Genomic DNA, 22232 nt, shown 5'->3' on the forward strand with positions numbered 1-22232 from the left:
CTATAATAGGTACCAGAATCTAGTGAAGATAGCCTTGCTGCTGTTGCGGGAATGTTTAACAGTAAAGCCAAAGGTACAACTCAACTATTAAAGATTTGCGGAGTTCAGTCAAATCACTTACAATTGTTGGTTTGTCTACATAGAAATATAGAGTTGTGTACTAATACTTGCAGCATAAAGAACCATTATGCTCTAGTGTTGCTAATATTATGGCTAATATATATAATATTTTTGTTCAACTGTTTCACTATTGCAGTTGCGTGGAGTACATGTGTGGTTGTTTTTATATAGGAAGTTAGTTATTGTTTGTCATTTGCTATCAACCTCTTACTATTAGCTTTCCAATGAACAATAATTTTGCTTACACAAGCACATTAGCCTCCTTTGTTGTAAGATTTCAAGACCTATTGCAATGAGCATAGCAGATGCTTATGATACACTCTTTGCTTTGACTATCTCATAGATACCACTAAAAGAAAGCCAAAGTGTTCTAGTGGTTGTCAAATAGGTAAGATCAAGCACATTGGCCACTTTGTTGTAAGAATATCAAGACCTATTGCAACGAGCATAGCAGATGCTTATGATGCACTCTTTGCTTAGACTGATACCACTAAAAGAAAGCCAAAGTGTTCTAGTGGTTGTCAAAATAGGTAAGATCCAAGGCATAAGGTTGGTTCAATATGAAAGTTAGATGACTCAACATGAGATGATTGCAATTGAACATTAATTATAGTTGCCAATCAAATAAAAAAGGTAGTGAGGGTAAGCTCTCACCCCATACTTGGCAGTAAGAATATCAAATCCTATGGCTATGAGTGATTACGCAAATGCTTGCAAATACACTCTTTGCTTAGACTATCGCAAAGATGGCACTAAAAAAAAGCCAAAGTGTTCCAGTGGCTGTAAAAGTAAGTAAAATCCAATGTGTGAGACTAATTAGTATGGAAGTTAGATGACACTATATGAGATGATTGCAATTGAACATTAATTATAGTTGTCAATCAAGTAAAAAGGTAGTGAGGGTAAGCTCTCACTTTATAGTTGGCAACTATAATGGACATATTGTAGTAAGTGATAATCACCTTCAACAATATCTAAGGGGCCCCTTCTCCTTGTGCCATCAGTTGTTCTAAGGGTTTGAGGTACTTGATGTTTGTCACTTTGTCTTTTCACTTGCCGACTCCTTAACATATATGTGAGAAGAAAATGCATATGCAACATGATGCACAGAGAATGACTGACATTTGCGTGCATGATTTTGCACAGTGGTTGGACGCTCACTTGCCATGTGTTATGTTATCCATCCTCAGTCATGCTGGAAATAGTTTGTTTTCTGATTTTTGTACACTTAGAAGGATCGATACAAGGTTCAAAGTGCAATTTCATTCATGAACTAATGGTTCTAAGGAACCCAGCAGGTGTCCTCTCGGATGGGTTTAGTGGCTAGCGCATGAGGTGTTGCCATCATGAGGTCTGGGGTTCGAATCTCGGCAAAGTCGAGGTAAATGCCTCCCTTATGTGCTAGTCACTATTCCAAAGGCTAGTAGCCACCCGTGATTTACCTCCTCTGTGTTGACCCTGGGACGGGTTGGTTTGGGCGCCGGGGGCGAGCGTATTCGCCTTTTGCCATCATAAGGAACCCAACAGGCAAATGATGGCCTTGGAAAGCAAAATCCAGGACTGCATTAGGTTTATAGCTCTATATAATGACAACAAGCTCCAAAAATCTCTAATAGATTGCTATATGATTGTATGGGCTATGTAACTTGTTGGTAATCAATTGGAGGGAAGCTACTGTAGCAAAGAAATGATATGGTTAAAGTGAAAGAAAACTTAATGTTATGTTTAATATTTAATTAATGTGATGTTGTGCTGGATTAAGAAACTGTTTATCAAAAAGGAGTTTGTTGTGGAAAAGAAGGGAAATGATTGAGAATAACAGGACATTAATTCTTGTAAAACCTTTAATTTTTTTCTGCCAAACCAAATGATCATGGACAAGATGTGGCTTGACTCATGTATCATATCGATGCAGACTAGGGGTGTAAACGAATCGAATCGAGCCAAATATACAGAAAAATTTAAGGCTCGAATTCGGCTCGAAATAGGTATATTCGAGTTTGAGCTCGATTCGAAGCTCGAAAAATTCAAAATGTTTGGTTCAAGTTCGGTTCAAATTAGGGCTCGGGTTTGAGTTCGGCTCGAAATATTCGAACATGTTTGCGAACTATTCCAATTATTGTTCGAAAATAGGTTTGAAAGGCTCGAAATTTATTTATTTAATATATATTTAACTTATTTTAATAAATATTAAGGCTCGCGAGCGGCTCAAACAATATAATTTAGGCTCGAGTTCGGCTCGAAAAAAAGTTCAAACATGTTCGAGTTCGGCTCGAATTCGATAAATTCGAATACGAATCGAATATTTTTGGAGCCGGCTCGAAAAGCTCACGAGCCAGCTCGATTTGTTGGCAGCCCTAAATTACAGACATATAATTGTACCTGTGTCACTTTGTTGATTGCATGTGCCAATGCAATATCACCACGAAATTGGGGATTTCTGATAAGCTTAAGCACAAGGTTTAGAATTTCATTTGTGTATTAATTTAAGCACGATCAACTCAAAATGATACTGTTTTGATGTCGAATCATGTTGACGCTCACTGACTTGTGCTGGCATAGTTTTGAATCTGAAACCAAGGAAATAGTTTTCTGTTTGTCTTGTTTTCTTGAGTTATTTCTTGTTTACCAACCTTGTTGGCTTGTGTATTTTAGGAAGGTATTCTGTTTATGATATATCTTCTATATGCAGGAATAGAATGGAGCATGGACATTGATGCACCTAATGCTGCTGTTCTGGTTGCCAGTGAGGCTCATTCTATCACCTTGGCCATCGAAGGACTTTTGGGCGTTGTTTATACAGTTGCTGCTTTGACAGATGAAGCTGTGGAAGTGGGGGAAGTGAGATTAACATTCTCATGAAAATAGTAGTCAATGTGCTGAATAAGTTTTGACTTCCTATTTTTCTATATTGCCAGCTTGATTCTCCTAGATGTGATGCTGATCTCTTCACAGAGTACACTGGCAAAACAGCTGTTTTATGCATTTCTATGGTCAACTCCACGTGGCTGACCATCCTTGATGCTTTATCTCTTATTTTAATGAGGTAGACAATTAGTAGTTAAATCCTTTGTTATTTTTCTTGTATTCTAATAAAAGATAATGGAACTATATCTAGATCACAAGGTGAAGCAATTATATTGGAGATTCTAAAAGGATATCAAGCATTTACACAAGTACGTCAACTATGACGAGCATTTATCATAGTACATTTTTGTTTAAATAATTGCATGCCTTTAGTTTCAACTACTCATTGGATAGCTATTTAACTTTCGAAGCTACACTATTTATACTTATTATTTCTGTATATTCAGTAATAAAGAAATACAACCATTCATCTGCAACAGAAAGTGCAATTTCAATTCTTCATTTTAATTTCAGGCATGTGGTGTTCTTCGGGCAGTAGAACCTTTAAATTCTTTCTTGGCATCCTTATGCAAATTTACTATCAATATTCCAAATGAGGGAGAGAAGAAGAGGTAGTTTTCCTGCTTATATCCACTTCCATCTTGTATTTTTTGAGTAGTATTTATTGGTACTCCAAGCTGGGGCTTACAATAGAATTGTTCTTATGGTTTGCTACTTTGCTGCATAAGAACCACAACAAAAAGTGGACTATAGAAAGTTACAACATGATTGACTCACATGATTAGCTACTCCATTCCTGATTAATCCTGATAGCCTATCATATGCTTGGTTTGAAGAAACTAAATGATGAATTCTGATCATTATTCCTTTTAAACTAAATTTGTTTATTCCTCCCATCAAACTTAGTTACTTGGAGGTAAAATTGCTTCCGTTGAACTTAATCTCACTTTAGTTGCTAGATATCAAGAGATACACATGGAGCTGGTCCGGTATCTAAATTGAAGAAGTCTCTTATGAGATGAAACCATCTCCTAGGGTATTTTTTGGTGAATTCACCTTTATTTTCCTTTAGTTTTAAATGATCAAAAGTGCATTAGATCACTCAGTATTTTATCTATCATAATTCAATCTTTCTTTCTTATTGAAATGTGTCTATTTGATAGGTCAATTTGCATGTTTGTTTTGTATAATTTGCCAAATCATGGGTAGAGTTCATGAGAATTAATTGTTGCCTTTAGAAAAGGTCCTAGCCAGTCTAATCCAGTTTGCTTGCAACACATAAACAAGAGTACCTGCAAAAAAAAAGAAAAGGAAAAAAAGGCAGTTCAACTTACTATTTTATGTATAAAAGTTAATTTCAGCTATTCATGCTGGATTTCAACCTTTTAAATTCTTTTGTAATTGCAAGCAGAAGTGTACATGAAGACAGCCTTTAACTAATATATACGTGTACTAAATGTACAAAGTCTTCATGGAAGGTAAAATAGTTTTGCTCCGTATATATGTGCTCCTTGCTACACAGGAATTCCTAATTTTCAGCTTATGTTGCAGTTACATGTTGTCATGTTGGTAATCTCTTTTTCCACTATTGTAATCTTATCTTATAATTTCTACCAGCATTCTATCTCCTGGACCAAAGAAGTCAGAACCTCTACCTGATCTGCGAGATAGTGTTGTTTTAACTCCAAAGAATGTGCAGGTTGTGATTTGTATTCTCTTTTTATGTTTAATAAGTCCCACCAAGTTCTGTTCCACTGTTAGTTCCTAGTATTATATTCTTGAGTTTAATGCTCGTTATTTTTTGCCACCTCAGGCATTGAGAACACTTTTCAATGTGGCACACCGCTTACATAATGGCTTGGGTCCATCCTGGGTTTTGGTATGTTCATCTGCTCTCTTCCTTTCACATCAGAATAATTTTTGTAATTACTAAATATCAAATATTGCTTGCATTTTTTAGGTCTTGGAGACCCTGTTATCTCTCGATCGAGCCATCCATTCCCCTCACGCTTCTACCCAGGTGAACTATGAATTTGAAATTCCATTTTTTGTTTGCACATGTACTGATAAAAGGTCCTCTTTAATTAAAATTCTTGAATTGAGACACTTCACTATGTTTATGTTTTATCATTTTAGTTCCTTGTATGATCTATCTGAAAAGTCAATCGAACAATTCGAGTACTTGGTTTGTCCTTGTTTTATTTTGCATTGATATGAAACAGGAAGCATATTGGTTAACAGTTTGCTTCACTCCTTGAACTTGTGAATGATTGGGAGAAATGATAAACCCAACAACCATGAGTTAATAGTTATTTCTGTGGGGTTTAATAGGTCTAGCTCCACATGGGGTATTATAGCATGTGTCATGTTAGAGTGTAATCTGTGCAAGTGTAGTGGTTCTTTTTTTATTTGTGCCATATAATTTTATGTTAACTTGGTATTAGAATAAGCAAGATTAGTGTAAGGGTTTTCTTTTCTATCCATTCAGGTTGATGAGTTTAATGAGATGTGATTTCCTCCTCCCAACCTACCTTCATGCTTGCTCACCTCACCTCACCTCCATGGTTTAACTCCTCATCTCTTACCCATCAACCTCAATAACAACAATTGTCACCTAGTAAGATATTTTTGTTCTTTCGTTTAGCAACATCTTAATGCTGTTCATCCTCTTTCTTGGCTCTGTTCTATAGATATTTGAGTGAATCACATACTAATACACAAGTTGTTGGATACAAAATACATAATGGAGATAAACAATGTAGTTCTTTACTAGCTTCTTCACTAATTATATCACACAATCCCTAGCAATTCTACCTTGAATGATGCATGGAACAACACTAACATTGGCATTGTGGATTATGCTATAAAGAATCCTCTATAATTAACTATAACTCCAATCAAATTTGTACACTTTCACAATCAAACTTGACCTATGTGTAAATCAAGCTTGCCAAGTGCTGAATATCGTCATGGCTCATCACTCAGATGTTTTTTTTTTGTTTGGGATAATACCATGGTACTAAAACCAACTACTCAGAATTTAAAATGTTGACTAAATCCCTAATTTGCCTCTTTATTTTTGACAGTCAACTGTTTATCATTGCATAATAAACTTCAAAATCTTGTGGTATCTATAATTTGAGTAGTTAAGCAAGAAAACAATAACAACCAAGCTTTATCCCACTAGGTGGGGTTAGCTAGTAGTTAAGCAAGAAAATAATACTAAAAAAATATATTAATTATTTTGTTGATCCTTAAAGATTTTCGCCAACATTAACCTAAAGCAGCAGTAGCATATCTTTAAACTTCTACACTAGTATTTCATCTTCATCTTCTTGAGTGGTCTATTGATTTAAGTTTTCTTGTGAGTGCTTCCTAGTTTTTTGTAATAAGATACATCCATTAACATCACTGTCCCAGATTAAAAGGAAGTGTTGAGAGTATTATGTTTCAAAATTATTCTCACTTGGAGTATTATGTCAGTGTTAATTTGGTTGAAGAATATAAATTTTCCCTTCTAAATTACTTACTATGCCATAACTGCTAAACTTATCTACAAGCTGATTTTGATTGAATGAAAATACCTAGTTTTTAGTTGCATCCTTGGGGTTTATCACAAAAAAAAAATTCAAAATAAAGTGGTATGAGTGCTTCCATTGGGCACTCACAACTACCTTGTTTGTGTGCAGGAAGTTTCAACTTCTGTGTCAAGGCTTGCAAGAGAAGCGTCTGGGCAGTACAGTGACTTCCACATTCTCTCTTCCTTGAATTCTCAGGTTGGAAAAAATATTGCATTTTCTCAATAAATTGCTCCATTCATTCCCTCTGTACTCTCTCTTAGTGCCTGATAACAACTCTTCTCTGATGCATAGCTGTTCGAAAGTTCAGCTCTTATGCATGTTTCTGCAGTAAAGTCGCTTCTTTCTGCATTACGTCAGTTGTCAAGTCAATGCAGCTCTGGATATTCTCAAACACTAAGTCAGCAAATTGGTGGAGTTGCATTCTCAGTGGAGCACATGATATCTATACTTTTAAATAATCTGCACAGTAAGTTATCATTTTTTTTTTTTCAGTTTTCTATTCTTAGAAAAGATAATTCTGTGTTGCTCTCTTTCATAGCTTAAAGGAAGATTCTCCAAACAGCTCAATTAAATTCTCAATGAAATGAGTGCAAACTTTTTTTGATTTTTTTTTTTTGAAAAAGTCATATGACTCATCCATTTGTCTGACTATTGGCAATTAATTGCTGTGGATACATCTAACTTCTTTGTTAACCAAATACCCCCAAATAGCTTATATTTGATAAGGAAGATAGATGAAATTTTCAATTGACATGGTGCCTTCCAAGTAATAATACAAACATCCTATACCCTTCAATTTATTACTTAGGAAGTCTCATTTATAGCTAAATTTCTGTACCCAACAACTATCTGTTGTCATTGTCATCTGGAGCCAAATGATATCAGATAAAGTTTTAAGCATCCAGTTTAACTTGATTTTTAGACCTTTCAAATTAGAACCAGTGTTAGCCAATGTAATAAATTTACTTTGTTAAACAGATATGCAGAGTTGGTGTTTATATGTTTCTGTGATGATTTGACAAAATTAAATTTTGGTCCGTATACTATGATTTGATGAAGGCACATAATTGCACTTTATGTCAAAACCAACCTAGAGGATGTAGAAGCAAGTTTGTTGTCATAGGCTTATGCAAGATGGTTGAGACCTTTAAGAAGACCTTAATCAACATCTGCAAATAAAATTTTATTATCAATAAAATTAAAGCTCTGTTACATGGCTAGGTATTTGAATGGCTCAATATCATTGGGTGTGAAGTTGATACGAGCATGTGATATTAAGCATAACGAAGAGCTTTTTGAATTTTTTTTACTGACAATCGTACTTTAGGCTGCAACATATGATTCTTTTTTTCTTCTCCACCATGCTATTCCATTTTTTAAGCTGATCTTCTACCTTGCAGGGATTGAGCCCCTGTGGGATCAAGTTGTTTCTCATATACTTGAGGTAATTTCGAGTATTCATATTAGTTTTCATGATGGCATCATCTATCTCAAAGTGACATGGTCATGATCTTTCAGCTAGCTGATAGTTCTAGCCAAAAAGTAAGGAATTTGGCATTAGATGCACTAGATCAGTCAATTTGCACCATTTTGGGCTCTGATCAGTTTCTGGCAACCAAAGAATCTCAAAAGCAGTTGTCTGATTCCCATGTGAGTACGGCTGTTTTAGTCTTTTAGATTTCCAGTTGTATTTAAACATATTTAATTGGTTGGTTGTCTTATTTCTAGGGAGCAGGAGAGACTGAAGTGGGATCATTTGAATGTACTGTTGTATCTCCACTTTCAGTTCTTTATATGTCCAATCAAAACTTTGATGTCCGTGTGTCATCACTGAAAATCTTACTGCATGTTTTAGAGGTATTTCTGTTAGAAGTTGGTGATACGACACTTTTTTTGCTGGATTGTTAGTTCAGGATTTTTTTTCTTAATTACGTCTGCTTATGCATTTCATTCATTACTCTCAGAGGCATGGGGAGAAGTTATATTACAGTTGGCCCTGCATTCTCAAATTGTTGAGGTTAGTTTCTGATGTCTTATAAGAGACATTTTTCTTTATCTAATACCTATGAATGTGCTACTAGGGCTGTGGCTGATGCATCAGAGAAGGATATTGTCCCTTTAGGTTTCCAGGTAACGAAATGTCTTTGCATGAGAAATTGCATTAATGAACTTTAGTGTACCTTCTTCTTTTGTCAATCTACTTGTTTAAGTGTAATCTAAACCAGTATCAGTCCAATATCAATTTTGAGAACTAGAATAGCTCATTGGTAACCCCACCAAAGCCGGTCCCAAGCCTGGTTGAAAAAGGATGAACGTTGCACGTTAGGTTGCCAACTAGCATGGACTTTCAGGCAAATGTTCAATGAATGAATCCATCAAACTATTGTGTTAATGTTAGGATTTTCTCCGGAAGGAACACGTTGCAAGGTTCGATTGTAACGTTGTGGCAAAGATTGCTACGTCTTCATGAAAACTCGGGTAATAATGCTAAATATGCAAGAGTTCGTGTTGCAGGGTTCAACATGAATATATCAGCAGTGATCGCTATATTTCCATGAGAACTTGAGTGTAGTATTAAATATGCAAGAGTTCTCACACCATAGGTTGTACAAGAACAAATATTATAGGAAAATTAATGGTTTAAGATTTGGAACATGAAATATAAGAACGCTCACTGGTAAAAATAATAGAGGTAGTAGATATGATGATTAGGAGAAGAATTAATATTTTGTGTATATAAGAGAAAAATGGGTAGGAGAGAAGGCAAAGATGATAGAGAATTTGGATTTTAAGTTATGATAATGGAGGGAGGAGTAAAATAAGAAATTTAGTAAAGGTATTGATGTTGATAGTTTGCTAAAGGACAAAGTAGTAGGAGTAGTGAGAAAGGGGAATAAGATTACAACTCTGAAGATAGTAGTGACGAAAGAAACTATTAATGTAATTAGCATATATACATCTCAAGTAAGATTAGATGAACATATCAAATCTAGATTTTGGGACGATCTACATGAGGTATTACATTCCGCCAACTGAAATGACTTTAATAGGAGGAAATCTAAATGAACATGCAGAGTGAAAAATGAGGAATCTGATAGGGTTTATAGGGGTTATGAGTCTGGAACAAGAAATGAAGAAGGGAAAATTATATTAAATTTTGCGACAGCATATGCCTTTATATTAGCTAATACGTTTTTTTAAGAAAAGAGAGGAATACTTGGTCATGTTTAAAAGTGGGAAAAATAAATCGTAAATTGACTTTCTTATCATTAGGAAGAATAATAAGAAGATTTGTAAAGATTTCGGGAGAAAATATAACTATCCAACATAAGTTAGTAGTCTTGGATATACACTTTAATCATAGTATCAATAGAAAGAAAATATGAATAACTCCTAGAATTACATGGTGGAAGTTAAATGATAGAAAATAAAATATATTTAAGGAGAATATAGGAGTTCAAGTATTAGGAGAAATATATAGCGATTCGAATATGACATGGAATAAGATGATATCAAAGTTGAAAATAGTAGCCAAGAGTGTACTAAGTGAGTCAAAGGGACGTGCACTACAAGTAAAGAATTTTGGTAGTAGAATGAGAAAGTATAGGAAAAAGTGAAGGAAAAACGAACAGTTATATACTTGTAAGAATGAGGAAAACTTTAAAAAAATATACAGTAGTCAAGAAAGAGGCAAGAAAGCAGTTAATGAAGCTAAAAATGAAACTGTTAAACACTTATATTGATGGATACAAAAGTAGGAGAAAAAGACATTTCCAGAATAACTAAAGCAAGAGAGAGTAAGACAAGAATTTTTATCCAAATAAGATATATTAAAGATGAATACAATATGGTACTAGTAAATGATGAGGAACTAAAAGAGGGATGAAAGAGGTATTTTCATCTACTTTTTAACGAATGTCTAGATGACCAACTTAATTTAAGTAGGTCAAATGAGAATAGAAATTTAAATTTTTATCATAGAATTTAAACTTCAAAACTATAACAAGCTTTAAATAGGATGCAAAATGAAAAAACAATTGGACTAGTTGATATTCCGATAGAGGTATGAAAGTGCCTATGGAAACAAAGTATTTAATGACTCACAAAGTTATTCAACCTGATATTGAAACTAAAAAAATTATAGGAGTATTAAACTAAACTAATGAGTCATAGCATGAAACTTTGGGAAAGAGTAATAGAAAAAAGACTAAGGAAGGGGACCATGGTGATGGAAAATCAATTTGGATTTATACTTGGAAGGTCGACAATAGAAGTTATATATCTTTTCAGACAACTCATTGAAGAGTATTGGGACAGAAGCAAGACTTACACATGATATTACTTAGAAAAAGCTTATGATAGAGTCCCAAGGGAAATTATATGGAGAACTCTATAAAAGAGAGGTGTTAGCATAACGCATATTAAATTAATTAAGGATATGTATGTGGATGTAACGACAAGAGCGATGGATTAATTGTAGCGTTTCCCATAAATATCATGTTATATCAAGAATCAAATATAAGTTCTTATCCTTTTACACTAATCATGGATGAACTTATTGGATACATCCAAGATACAATATCACAATGCATATTGTTTGCAAATGATAATACGTTGGTAGATGAGACACGTGAAGGAGTAAATGCTAAACTTGAATTTTGGCGGAATACGCTAGAAGTGAAATGTTTTATGCTTAGTAAAGTAAAGATAGAATATATGAAATTTAAGTTTAGCAATATTAGACATAATCAAACAATTGTTAAGATATGAGATGACAAACTGTCTATAATTGAGAGTTTTAAGTATTTATGATCATTTTTGCAAAAGGATGGAGGGATTATAGAATACAAGCAAGATGATTGAAATGAAGGAGAGCGTCAAATGTTCTTTGTGATTGTAAAATATCTCTAAGGGTAATCGCAATCCTGAATCTATAAACCCAACTTTATTATGGAACCTACCGTGCCACATTACCGCCACATCAAAAGTAAAAAACCCATAACGAGTTGCATCTATTGAGGGAAAACTCCGAGAGACACGTTTAAGATGGTACGGACATGTACTTAGACGACCAATAAATGCTCCAGTTAGGCGATGTGAAACTATGATAAATATGCATATCAAACGAGGAAGAGGAAGACCAAAAAAGACTTGGTTAGCAACAATAAAACAAGATAAAATTTATTTAAATATAGATGATGATATAATAGGAGATAGAGCTCAATGGCGTAAAAGGATTCATACAGCCGACCCCACCTAGTTGGAAAAGGCTTGGATGTTGTTGTTGTTGTTGTTGTTGTTGTATCTTTATTTATAATATTTATTTATTTTTTAAAACAAAAAAAATATAAAAAAATGGGAAAAAATTAAAAAAAAGTGGCTGACAGCCACTATTCTGAACCCAGCATCCAATTTTGGATGCTGGGTTCTTAGGTTTACAAAACCTACAATGCTATTGGGTAGCATTGCAACCACCCTAAGATTTAAAAGAAAATTTTTATAAAACGGCGGTTATACCTGTTATGTTATATGGAGTTGAATGTTGGGCTATGACTCTAGCACATGAGCAGAAGGTAAGAGTAGATGAGGATGTTAAGGTGGATATGCGGACATTACACAAAGATTGACATGATAAGAAATAAAAATATTAGAAAGTCAAAAATATTAGAGAGAAAGTCGGGGTTGCACCTATTGAAGGAAAACTCCAGACAACATGTTTAAGATAATACAAACATGCACTTAAACGACCAATAAATACTCCAGTTAGGCCATGTGAAATTATGATAAATGTCCATATCAAATGAGTAATAGGAAAACCAAAAAGACTTGGTTAGTAACAATAAAATAAGATATAATTTATTTAAATGTAAATAATGATATATTAGGAGAGAGTCCAATGTCATAGAAGGATCCATATAACCGACCCTACCTAGTGAGATAAAATTTGGTTGTTGTAGTAGGAATAGCTCATTGGTGAGTCACTGATGGTACAATGATTTATACCACTTTTGACTGTTATGTTCATCTCCTGTCCTTGTATTAAGGAATTGTGTAATGTATTGCTCCTTACACCAAAATTGTGTATAATAGCAAATGTGTGGTATTCATCATCAATTATCTACTACTATTAATTTTCTTTTGAAATTGATATCCTATATTGATGCCTGCATTGGCTTATCATTTTCATGATAGTTGGTTTTTAGGCTTCCTCACTCCAGTTACTTTATTTATGTCAAACACTGCTGCTTTTTTATATTTTTAGTTTATTAGGTGTTTCCATCCATGTGATACGGTAGAGAGAAATAAGTTATACAAGTTTTAAAATTTAGTATACCAAAAGTTACACGTGAAAATGTAGTAGCTATCTTAGTGGATAAGAAATATGAGGATATTGTTGTCAAACTTAAATATGTTTATACTATTAAAGTTGGTTTTAGGAAACAGCATGTTATGCATTTTAAGTGCTTGTGTCCCTCAAGTGGATTGAATGATTAATTCATATTTTTTTTGGAAAACGTAGCTTACCATTAACTAATGATGCTAAATATTGTTGATAGGAATTGTCAACCAGATGATAGAATTGTAAATATGATACTGTATTATCTGTCAATTGTATATGAAGAAAGAAGTTTGAATGGACAAGATTGATAATATTGGTGTTGCGTGGATGTTTACGACAAACAAGAATATGAATGGGATGAAGTCAATTCTTGAGTTAGTAGTGGTGTTCTAAAATACACAAATCAATTAGTTTAAAGGTGTATTTTAAACCTTGATGAATTGTAGAAATGAAAGCTTAATAGGTATACATTTGCTAGTTAAAAAAAGTGAACTATATGCAGTTTAAGCATATGATAATTTTTATTAGAATCTCGGAAATACAACATGAGGAGAAAGATATTTACCAGATTGCTAAAGCATTATAACAAGTGAGGTTTAAATGGGGTAAAAGAATGATGGTGGATGAAAGTATACATTCCTAAACGAAAATCTTAGAAGACTGTGGTATGATTTAATCATATTTATTAGATGAGTATTAGGCAGTAATCATATTTATTAGATGAGTATTAGGCAGTTGATACTACTTAATATGTACAAAGATTAGTGCGGTATTAATTTAGATATTAAGAATGGGCTGAATTTATTGGATTGCTAGAAAGATAAAAGAAACTACTATACAGGAGCAATTAGATGTAAACCCAATTGGTGATAAAGCAAGAAAATATGTTATGATGGTATTGACATGCCCAGAGATTACAAATAAATTTCATATTAGATAAGTTGAATCACTTAGATTTGAAGGTGTAAGGGGTGATGGTTTATCAAAAGATTAAAAGGACAGCTCGGTGAACGAAGCTCCCGCTATGCAGGGTCCCGGGGAAGGATCCATTGTACGCAGCCTTATCCTGCTTCTTGCAAGAGACTGTTTTCAGGATTCAAACTTGTGACCTTTTGGTTACAAAACAACAACTTTACCATTGCGCCAAGGTTCCCCTTCGGTTGATCAAAAGATTCATTTACTATAATATAAAGTGATTTAAAATTCTGACCTTTTGGTTGAAGGGGAGCCTTGGCGCAACGGTAAAGTTGTTGCTTTGTGACCAAAAGGTCACGGGTTCGAATCCTGGAAACAGCCTCTTGCAAAATACAGGGTAAGACTGCGTACAATGGATCCTTCCCCGGGACCCCGCATAGCGGGAGCTTCGTGCACCGGATTGTCTTTTTTTTAACATTACTGGCAACATAATTGTACATAACTTCACTAGAGGACTAGCTCAAAATATTTAACTCCAAATAATTCTTTTGATTCTCCATGTCCCCAAAATATTCAACCCCAAGCTGCATTGAATGTAATACTACCTATTTATGACTTGTCATACAGGATCGTTTGTAATCCTGATAGATTTCTTTTATCTTCTATTGATTAAAATATTTCATTTCAACAAAGCGATCAGTAATTTAAGTATATGTTTTCCCGTAAATAGTATATTATACACATATCTTCCTCTTTTGCATGCCATGGTTTGACTAAAATCATGTATTGAGATGACATCCTGAACTTAAACCACAAAATGGACTTTAATGGATTATCTTATAATTTCCACATAATTGTCTAGGAGGCATAAGATGTATCATGACACTGATATTTTACAATTTCTGCAATATCAGACCTAGATAATTCATGTGTGCATGCTATACTAATTTTCCTTTCCATAATATTATTCAAAATACTAAGCCTAGAACCTTTATCAATTTGTATTTACCACCGGCAAAGGAGTAGTTTGTGTAGATATTAGCTCAATTTTACTACTTGTTATAGCTTTTGTAAGCTGTCCACCACAACAGTACAGTCCCATCATTTATCTAAACTAGTGATCTTCTGTTGGAACTTTTTATCTGATTAATACCCTTTTATACTTGTACATCTTGTTTTTCTGCAATTAATAGTAGTTTGTTTTAAAACTTCCAATCTGTTTGTTTTCCTTATGTACCCAAGTTTCTATGCTTAGCCTCTTATTTTTGAATTTATATTTTTATACACCAAAAAATACTGTGGTCAACCATTACTTTGCCCCATTGCATTTTAGGTGTGATGCCACATTGCTATGTAGATAATGTCTGATTTTTTCCCCCTTCTTTTCCCTCTTTTTTTTTTTTTTTTGTGTGTGCGAGTGAAGTAATTGGTTGGTGATGTGGTTACAATCTTGTTTTAGAATTTTTCAAGTGAAAGTCAAACTTTTATGTTTGTTCTAGCATGCTTTTTCTAAAGGTTGATCTACGTATAACCCACTCCCACTATCTTTTTCTTCTTGCAGAGCATGCGCATAATAATGAATGATGGACTTTCAACTATTCCTCCACACTGCCTTGATGAGTAAGTTACTTCTCTAACATCAGTCATGCCTGCAATGTGGAAATGAAGCAAATTCATCCAAAAACTTGCATGGAGTTAAATACCATGATACAAAATATGCTGCCGTAGTTAAAAAATGTAGATCTTCTATTCTGTTGATCAGGATAGAAAATATTTAAAATTCTGTATGTTAAAATTCATCTTTTATGTTAGTCAATAATATAGTGTATACCATCAAAAATACTTGAGAACTCAATTGTTTCAGAAATGGTTTTAAATCTTGGTTTAGTGCTAATGTCGGTGCCATGTTAGATGCAAATCATTCTAGTGTTGGCTAGTCATGTGTTGGTACAGAATGGTGCTGATTGACAACGAGTGTGAGATTGGGGAGGAAGATGAAGAGGATAACAAGGAATGAGGCCTAACTATTCTTGTTTATTGCCTTCATGAATTAAGGTTCTTTACTGAAGAAGACTATTCACTTGCCCTTCGTACCATGAGCTTGCACACTGAACCTTGTTGCTCCCCAATGGCATCACTGGTCAGGCAGTCTTCTCCATTTTTCCCTCGTCTTAGTCTAGGAGCCAGGACTTCACCATTTTAGTCTTGACATGTGATCTGATTGGCATGCACCACTAGCTTCGAACGACAAAGACTGAGATATAAAAGCTAGCCTTGCATCGATGATATTTGTAAAATTTGAGAGTGAAGAAAACTTTCAGCTTGAAATTTTTTTCACTATTGACGGAATGAGAAATCGAAGGGGAGCCTTGGCGCAAGGGGAGCTTCGTGCACCGGGCTGCCCTTATTGACTGAATGAGAAATCAGGAGGTGGGGTGCACTTCAAAAAACATCCAAACCTAACATAGAAAGCCAGAGAAAAACTGGATAAGTTGTGTCTCAGCTTTTGAAGCCTGGTCAAAATTGTTGGCACTTGTCCATTTAGTATTATAGATTTTTTTTTTTTGCTCGTACCACCTAAAATTAGGTTGTCTGCCTATGAATCCCTCTGTGCTGTTCAAAATTCCTAATGATGGTTCACAACGTGGCCATCATTAACCATAGCTAAAAAGGAAATAAAGCTTCTAAAATTTTCAGATTTTCTTCCTGGAATCTGTAGAAGGCATAAATTGGAAGTTACTTTTTTATTTTCTTAATAATCTAACCCCAACTAATTGAGACTCACAGGTTGGTGTTGTTGATGTTCTTTTCCCCCATAATTGATTAGGTGCAGCTATTCATATCTGTCTTTTACAAATATGGAGCATTTGATAGTCATATCGATGAGTCAATGCTACCATTTTCTGTATTTGCTCCATAGCAATGTGCTTGTTTTTTCTGATCCATCAGATATTCAATTCCCAAAGAAAAGATTCTAGTTTTTTTTATTACCTATATATTATATCTGAGATACATCTTTATTCAATATATTTTCTTGTATTAATCCAGCTGCATAGAAGTCACTGGCGCATACAGTGCTCAGAGCAAGGAGATAAATATAAGTTTGACAGCAATTGGTCTGCTGTGGACTGCAACAGACTTCATTGCCAAAGGATTGGGTCAGAATCTTGTCCATGAAGCTCATGATTATAGTTCCTCTTGCATTTACATGACAATGCCTTAACTTAGCGAAAAACTGACAGGAGAGATTTCTGATATTGATTCAATTGCGGAGCAGAACTATTCTTATGGAATTTGTGAAGATGTTCAAGACATTCGTACTACAGAAGCTAATGAACCAGTTCATATGAAAAAGTTGATTGATTATAAAAGGTTGCTCTTTTCAGTTTTCACCATTCTTCGGAATCTTGCAGCAGATGAGCGGCCTGAGGTATATTGCTTTCCTTACAAATGAGTTTGCTTATATTTTCTGGATTATTTGTTTGTACAATAACTACCTTCACTGGTTGATCTGTGTGCTTTCCAGTACAATCCATACATGTTGTTCAGTGCTGCTAATCAAATTTGAGCTTTCTGTAAACTGCAAATGGTTTATATGAAGAAGTTTGATATACATTTACAGTAAATATCAGTTTACTTTTAGTGAATATGTACACAACATTAGTAGCTGTCTCTTGGCATGCTTAGAGGTGTAAATTGGGCAGTGTGGCCCAGGGCACAACCATGCTCCGGGCACGACTTAGCATGGCCCTGCCCAGGTTGACTTGGGCCTTGCCACACCCATCTAAGCATACCTGCTGGTCCAGAGGCCTGGCACAGAGGTAGCCACCCTTAGGCCTGGGTCCAAACTAAGCCATGCTTGGCCTGACATAGTCTGTGGTGGTCGAGACTTGCCCAATCCTCTTAGTAATATTATTTTTTTTCGATTTTTTGTCTTTTTTTTTTGAAAATTTAAAGATGCATATTGTTATTATTTTAAATTAAAGCAGCTATGGGCTTGAACGTTATTAAAGATGCTCGCTTGGCAGCGCCTATGCGCAGCTAGGCCAGCCTCTTGCGCCTATGTGCCTTAAGCATGCGCCTTGTGACAAAAGGAAGAAATTGATCTTTCAGCTATACCAATCTGAAACATCCGATGATGATAATGATGATATTTGATTTTTTTTTTTTTCAATTTGAATTATAAAACGTATTTATTTGCTAGTAAATTTTATATTTACATTATTATTTAATATTTTATGGACTACAGTTTGTTACTGAAATATTTTGGCAGAAATTCTTTATATATGTTTGAATTGTAAAAATTATACATAGAGCGCCTTACTTCGGTAAGGTGTGTGCCTCACCTTGCGTCATGCTCATCAGGCCCCATAGCACCTATGTACTTTTGGGCGCCTCACGCCTTCAATAACTATGGGCTTGGAATGACATGAGCTTGAGTTGCACAAACCTAAACTCAGGTTGGGCAATGGTAAATGGATTAACAGGCAGTGTTTAGCATGCCCTATTGCTTCTTATATTAAGTCAGGCTTAACATGAAAATAAAATGAGCCCATCAGGCCCATGCTAGACCCAGCAAGGTACAACTTGTTGACATCTCTAAGCATGCTTGGGTTCTAGTATATTTGATGTCCAATCTTTCTGGGCCTCATAGATGATGGGCAGTCCATTGTTGTTACCATGAGTCATGCCAAAGGGAGACACACATGCTTGTTTTATCATGTGCCATGTGAGGCAAGAAAGGACTCTCTAGTCCTCGTAGATGATTGTCTCAGTGGTGAAGGTCAACAAGATGAAATTTTGATTGATGTTGTTACCTTCTGCAGGAGATGGAGGCACATAGGTTAGATAAAGAGGGCAAAGAAAAGCAGCAATAATTTGGTGTATGGAATTTGGTGAGGGATTTGCAATCTTGGACATGAATAACCTATCCCCTAAAAACTTGGTAAATAAATAATCTACTCACTAAAATCACATAGGACATGGCCATGAAGCACTGTGGTTTCTAAAATTACAGTAAAATATTGATGAATCTTTTGATTAGCAAAATGATATATGGTTGACAATAGTCCATAACAGAGTTGGATATAAGTTTTCATTAATTCTGTCAGTGCATGCTTCGCTACGATTTCATTATGTTAGCAACTATAAGAGTAGTCAATCTAAGATCACTGTGAGTCATTTTTTTTTTGTTTTCCACTAAAAAGATAAAAATGGGTTGGAAGGTACACTAAGGAAGATTTTAATATTGATAGAACTAGGCCATGCATAGTGCAAATACATACTCTATTCAATTCCTCGCCTTAAATGACAAAGTGCTCGGCAAACTCGGTCTATCCCAAAATGGATTGACCGAGTTGGATAGATATTGATGTTGGTTGATCTGATTAAGTGCTTATTCTTCGACAACTTCTAGAAATTCTTAAATGTTGAAACACCAATCTCAATTTGATGAAATTCTAGTAGAAAGCAATGACATTGTGAGAAAATTAGACAAAGTTAGGTGAAAAATAGAGGTAATTAAGCAATTATGTTGACCCATTTGGGAATCTTCCACCAACAATGAAGACAATTTTGTGGAAAGCTGCTGGAGTGCCAAGGACAAGGAGATTGCGATCATGTGTTTTGACTCAGGAGTGCGTATGATGTTATCGCCGCATGCAACATGCTGCATGTTCGATTGCATGCTGCATGTTCGAGGTGCGACACTTTTTTGCTAAGGAGAACACAACTATTTCCTGGTATGACTATTAAACTTTAACACATTGATATCTAATAGGTATTTGTATTTATTTTTTTTACATAGTAGTTAATTATTATTAATATTATTTGTTTAGTAATTAATTATTTGTTGTCCATTAGTTATTTATTCCATTCTAAATTAATTAATATTTATTTTAATTATATTTACTGTAAGCATAGTCGATTTAATTTTAATTTAATTCAAAATTCTCTAATAAAATTAAATTAATATTTTTGTAAGTTTATTTGATTTAGTTTTATTTAATATAAATTACATAATTTAATTAAATCAGATTTAAATTAAATAATAAATTTATGTATCACGATAATTTGATTAAATGAGTTTTAGTTTAGTTTCAAATGATTTAATTTATTAATGCTATAAGATTATTGAAGATTTTTAGATTTTTTAATTAAATATAAGATTCATTGTTTTTTTTATATGCTTTCTTATTCGGTTCATTTATATTGTTATTTTATTGTTTTCATTTTTTTCTTTCTTTGAATTGTTTCACCTATTATTATTCCACCGATCCCAGTGATCCAACATGCGGATACTTAATTTTTTGGAACTTCCATTATGGCAATCATGCTTCCTTATCAAATCTAAAGCCACCAGCATAATAAGGCTATCAGTAAAAAAGAAAATGAAGGATTGAATAGAAAGCACATCTGGGACCTTAGCTTAGCCAACTCTTTGAATCTGAATGCTGCTGCTCCCTCTCAACAAACTGTATAACACTGACCTGCCATTGCCTCCCCTTTGAGACTCTAAATCTTTTGAAGTTCAGCCAAAGATTGTGTCATTTTTGCCAAGCAGCTGTTTTTATTTCTAGAAGATTTCCCACATCTGGAGAACCATGCATCCATCCTTGGGTCAGGGTATTACCAGTTTATGCCATATGTTTGGATAACTTGTGGTTCTAATCGCATCAGGATTGGATGGTAAAGGGACTTCCACATTGAGTTTGAACTTTTTCTTTACAAAAACACATCCTTCTACAGCTGTTCTACATTTTAAAAATAGGTGCTGAGCTAACTGCAGAATCCAGTAAAAACGTTAGTTTATGCCCTTGATAGGAATACCCTTCTTTGACAGCCCAGCTTTGGTGTTTACTCTATCAAGGAGGACTAGCCACATTAATATCTTTTTGTGGAGCAGTGGACTTCCAGATTATTGTTTCAACATCAAAGTGCATACCCGAACTGAACGAAATGATTATAGGCTGAAGCCACTGAAAAACTACCATCTCTGCACAATCATTACACAAAACTATCCTCAATTGAGTGGATCGAGTTCTGGTGAATCCTCTCGTGTAGAGCTAGTAGTTCAGATTGGTGTATTGGTCTGTTTAACTAGAAATCTTCTAATTATTGTTGCTTGCCTCTTTACAATTATACAGTTCCACATGTTCTAGTATTCACCACAAAACCAGAAATCTGTCTGTTTATATGTTGACGCCCACTCTGAATTCACTCCATCCACAATTGTTAATATAGAATTGAAAGCTAGTAACTTGCTAATTGCCTACATAGACGAAAATATATTGTTTTGGAATTCTGCACTAATACAAAGAATGGGGTTTTCACTATGGTTTTTAATCTAATCGTCTACATTGACTAAAACACATTATTTTGGAATTCTGCACTAATACAGAGGAAGAATGTGGCTTTCACCATGGTTTGGAATCTTGCACTGTACGAGACGAAGTGATCAAAATGTATTGTTATGATAAATTACTAAAACTCAATATTACTCAACATAGACAATGTCTCTTATTTCACTGCCAATCATGCCAATGTGTATCATGTCATGTCTTCATTCATCATCCGTTGGTATGCTACAATATAGGCCAAGATGAGTTAAGATAATGTTGCTATTTTTATACCTTGACAATGTCAAAACTATATCATTTCAAATGGAACATAAAGTTCAAACTTAAGTTTGTAGTTGTTTTATCTTCTTATTTTCCTTCATTTCCATCCACCTCCAATTCCTAGCACTGTACATTGGAGCAAGGTTCAAAATCTTGAACAGCGCCGAAGTTTTAATTTTTGGATGAAATGATATTGTTTCAGTATTGTACTGACGTTCCAATGCATGGTGTTAGTGGTGAATTGGAGGTTGAAGGATGAAAGAGATGAAGCAAAAGGAGACATTTTGGTAATTTATTACATCTAAGCGTCTATATGATACAGAAGCAGTATCATTCTAGTTAAAGACCGAAACTTCACAACAATTCAAAATTTTGAACGTTGGTTTTCACTAGGTTTGGCTCCATAAATCTGAATCTAAGGTAAGGAAGGAGAAAATGTTCAACAATATCACATGATCAGTGGTACAACAGCGATGTTAGACTAGCCGGAATGTGTGACATGATGTTGATTTTTCAAGTGTAAGTAGTATTTTGATAGAATCATGTAAATCATATTTTTCAGGTGCTTTCAATTTTTGTGTGTGCTTATTACTTGATTTGAGTTAGCATTTTAGCTTACATTTTTTTGACACTGATGAGCATGCTATATACTTGAAGTTATAAAACAATTAAATTAAACATGTAACTGTGCATGCCATTGGAAGCCACAAGCCAGCAGCCGTCAATAACCATCTAGCAGTGCTAGTAGGAACTGAATTAGTTTGATTGAAATTCTCAGAATTTTCATTT

The 22232-nt window shown here is 34.5% G+C and overlaps 1 protein-coding gene across 1 annotated transcript in view; it reads left to right on the top strand.

Annotated features, from left to right (window-relative positions):
* LOC121988886 (protein MON2 homolog) overlaps positions 1 to 22232 on the top strand; it is a 52603-nt gene that overhangs the window by 22854 nt on the left and 7517 nt on the right. Inside the window, exons 14-31 of the mRNA XM_042542590.1 lie at positions 10 to 73; positions 2813 to 2961; positions 3039 to 3166; positions 3239 to 3296; positions 3502 to 3599; positions 4606 to 4687; positions 4802 to 4867; positions 4949 to 5008; positions 6678 to 6764; positions 6861 to 7035; positions 7970 to 8013; positions 8088 to 8219; positions 8298 to 8426; positions 8534 to 8586; positions 8651 to 8699; positions 15386 to 15444; positions 16873 to 16982; positions 17067 to 17254. Coding sequence (XP_042398524.1) covers positions 10 to 73; positions 2813 to 2961; positions 3039 to 3166; positions 3239 to 3296; positions 3502 to 3599; positions 4606 to 4687; positions 4802 to 4867; positions 4949 to 5008; positions 6678 to 6764; positions 6861 to 7035; positions 7970 to 8013; positions 8088 to 8219; positions 8298 to 8426; positions 8534 to 8586; positions 8651 to 8699; positions 15386 to 15444; positions 16873 to 16982; positions 17067 to 17254 — 1731 coding nt within the window. The remainder of the gene's footprint in view (positions 1 to 9; positions 74 to 2812; positions 2962 to 3038; positions 3167 to 3238; positions 3297 to 3501; positions 3600 to 4605; positions 4688 to 4801; positions 4868 to 4948; positions 5009 to 6677; positions 6765 to 6860; positions 7036 to 7969; positions 8014 to 8087; positions 8220 to 8297; positions 8427 to 8533; positions 8587 to 8650; positions 8700 to 15385; positions 15445 to 16872; positions 16983 to 17066; positions 17255 to 22232) is intronic.

This window comes from Zingiber officinale, chromosome 6B (genome assembly GCF_018446385.1).
Source record: "Zingiber officinale cultivar Zhangliang chromosome 6B, Zo_v1.1, whole genome shotgun sequence".
NCBI lineage: Eukaryota > Viridiplantae > Streptophyta > Magnoliopsida > Zingiberales > Zingiberaceae > Zingiber > Zingiber officinale.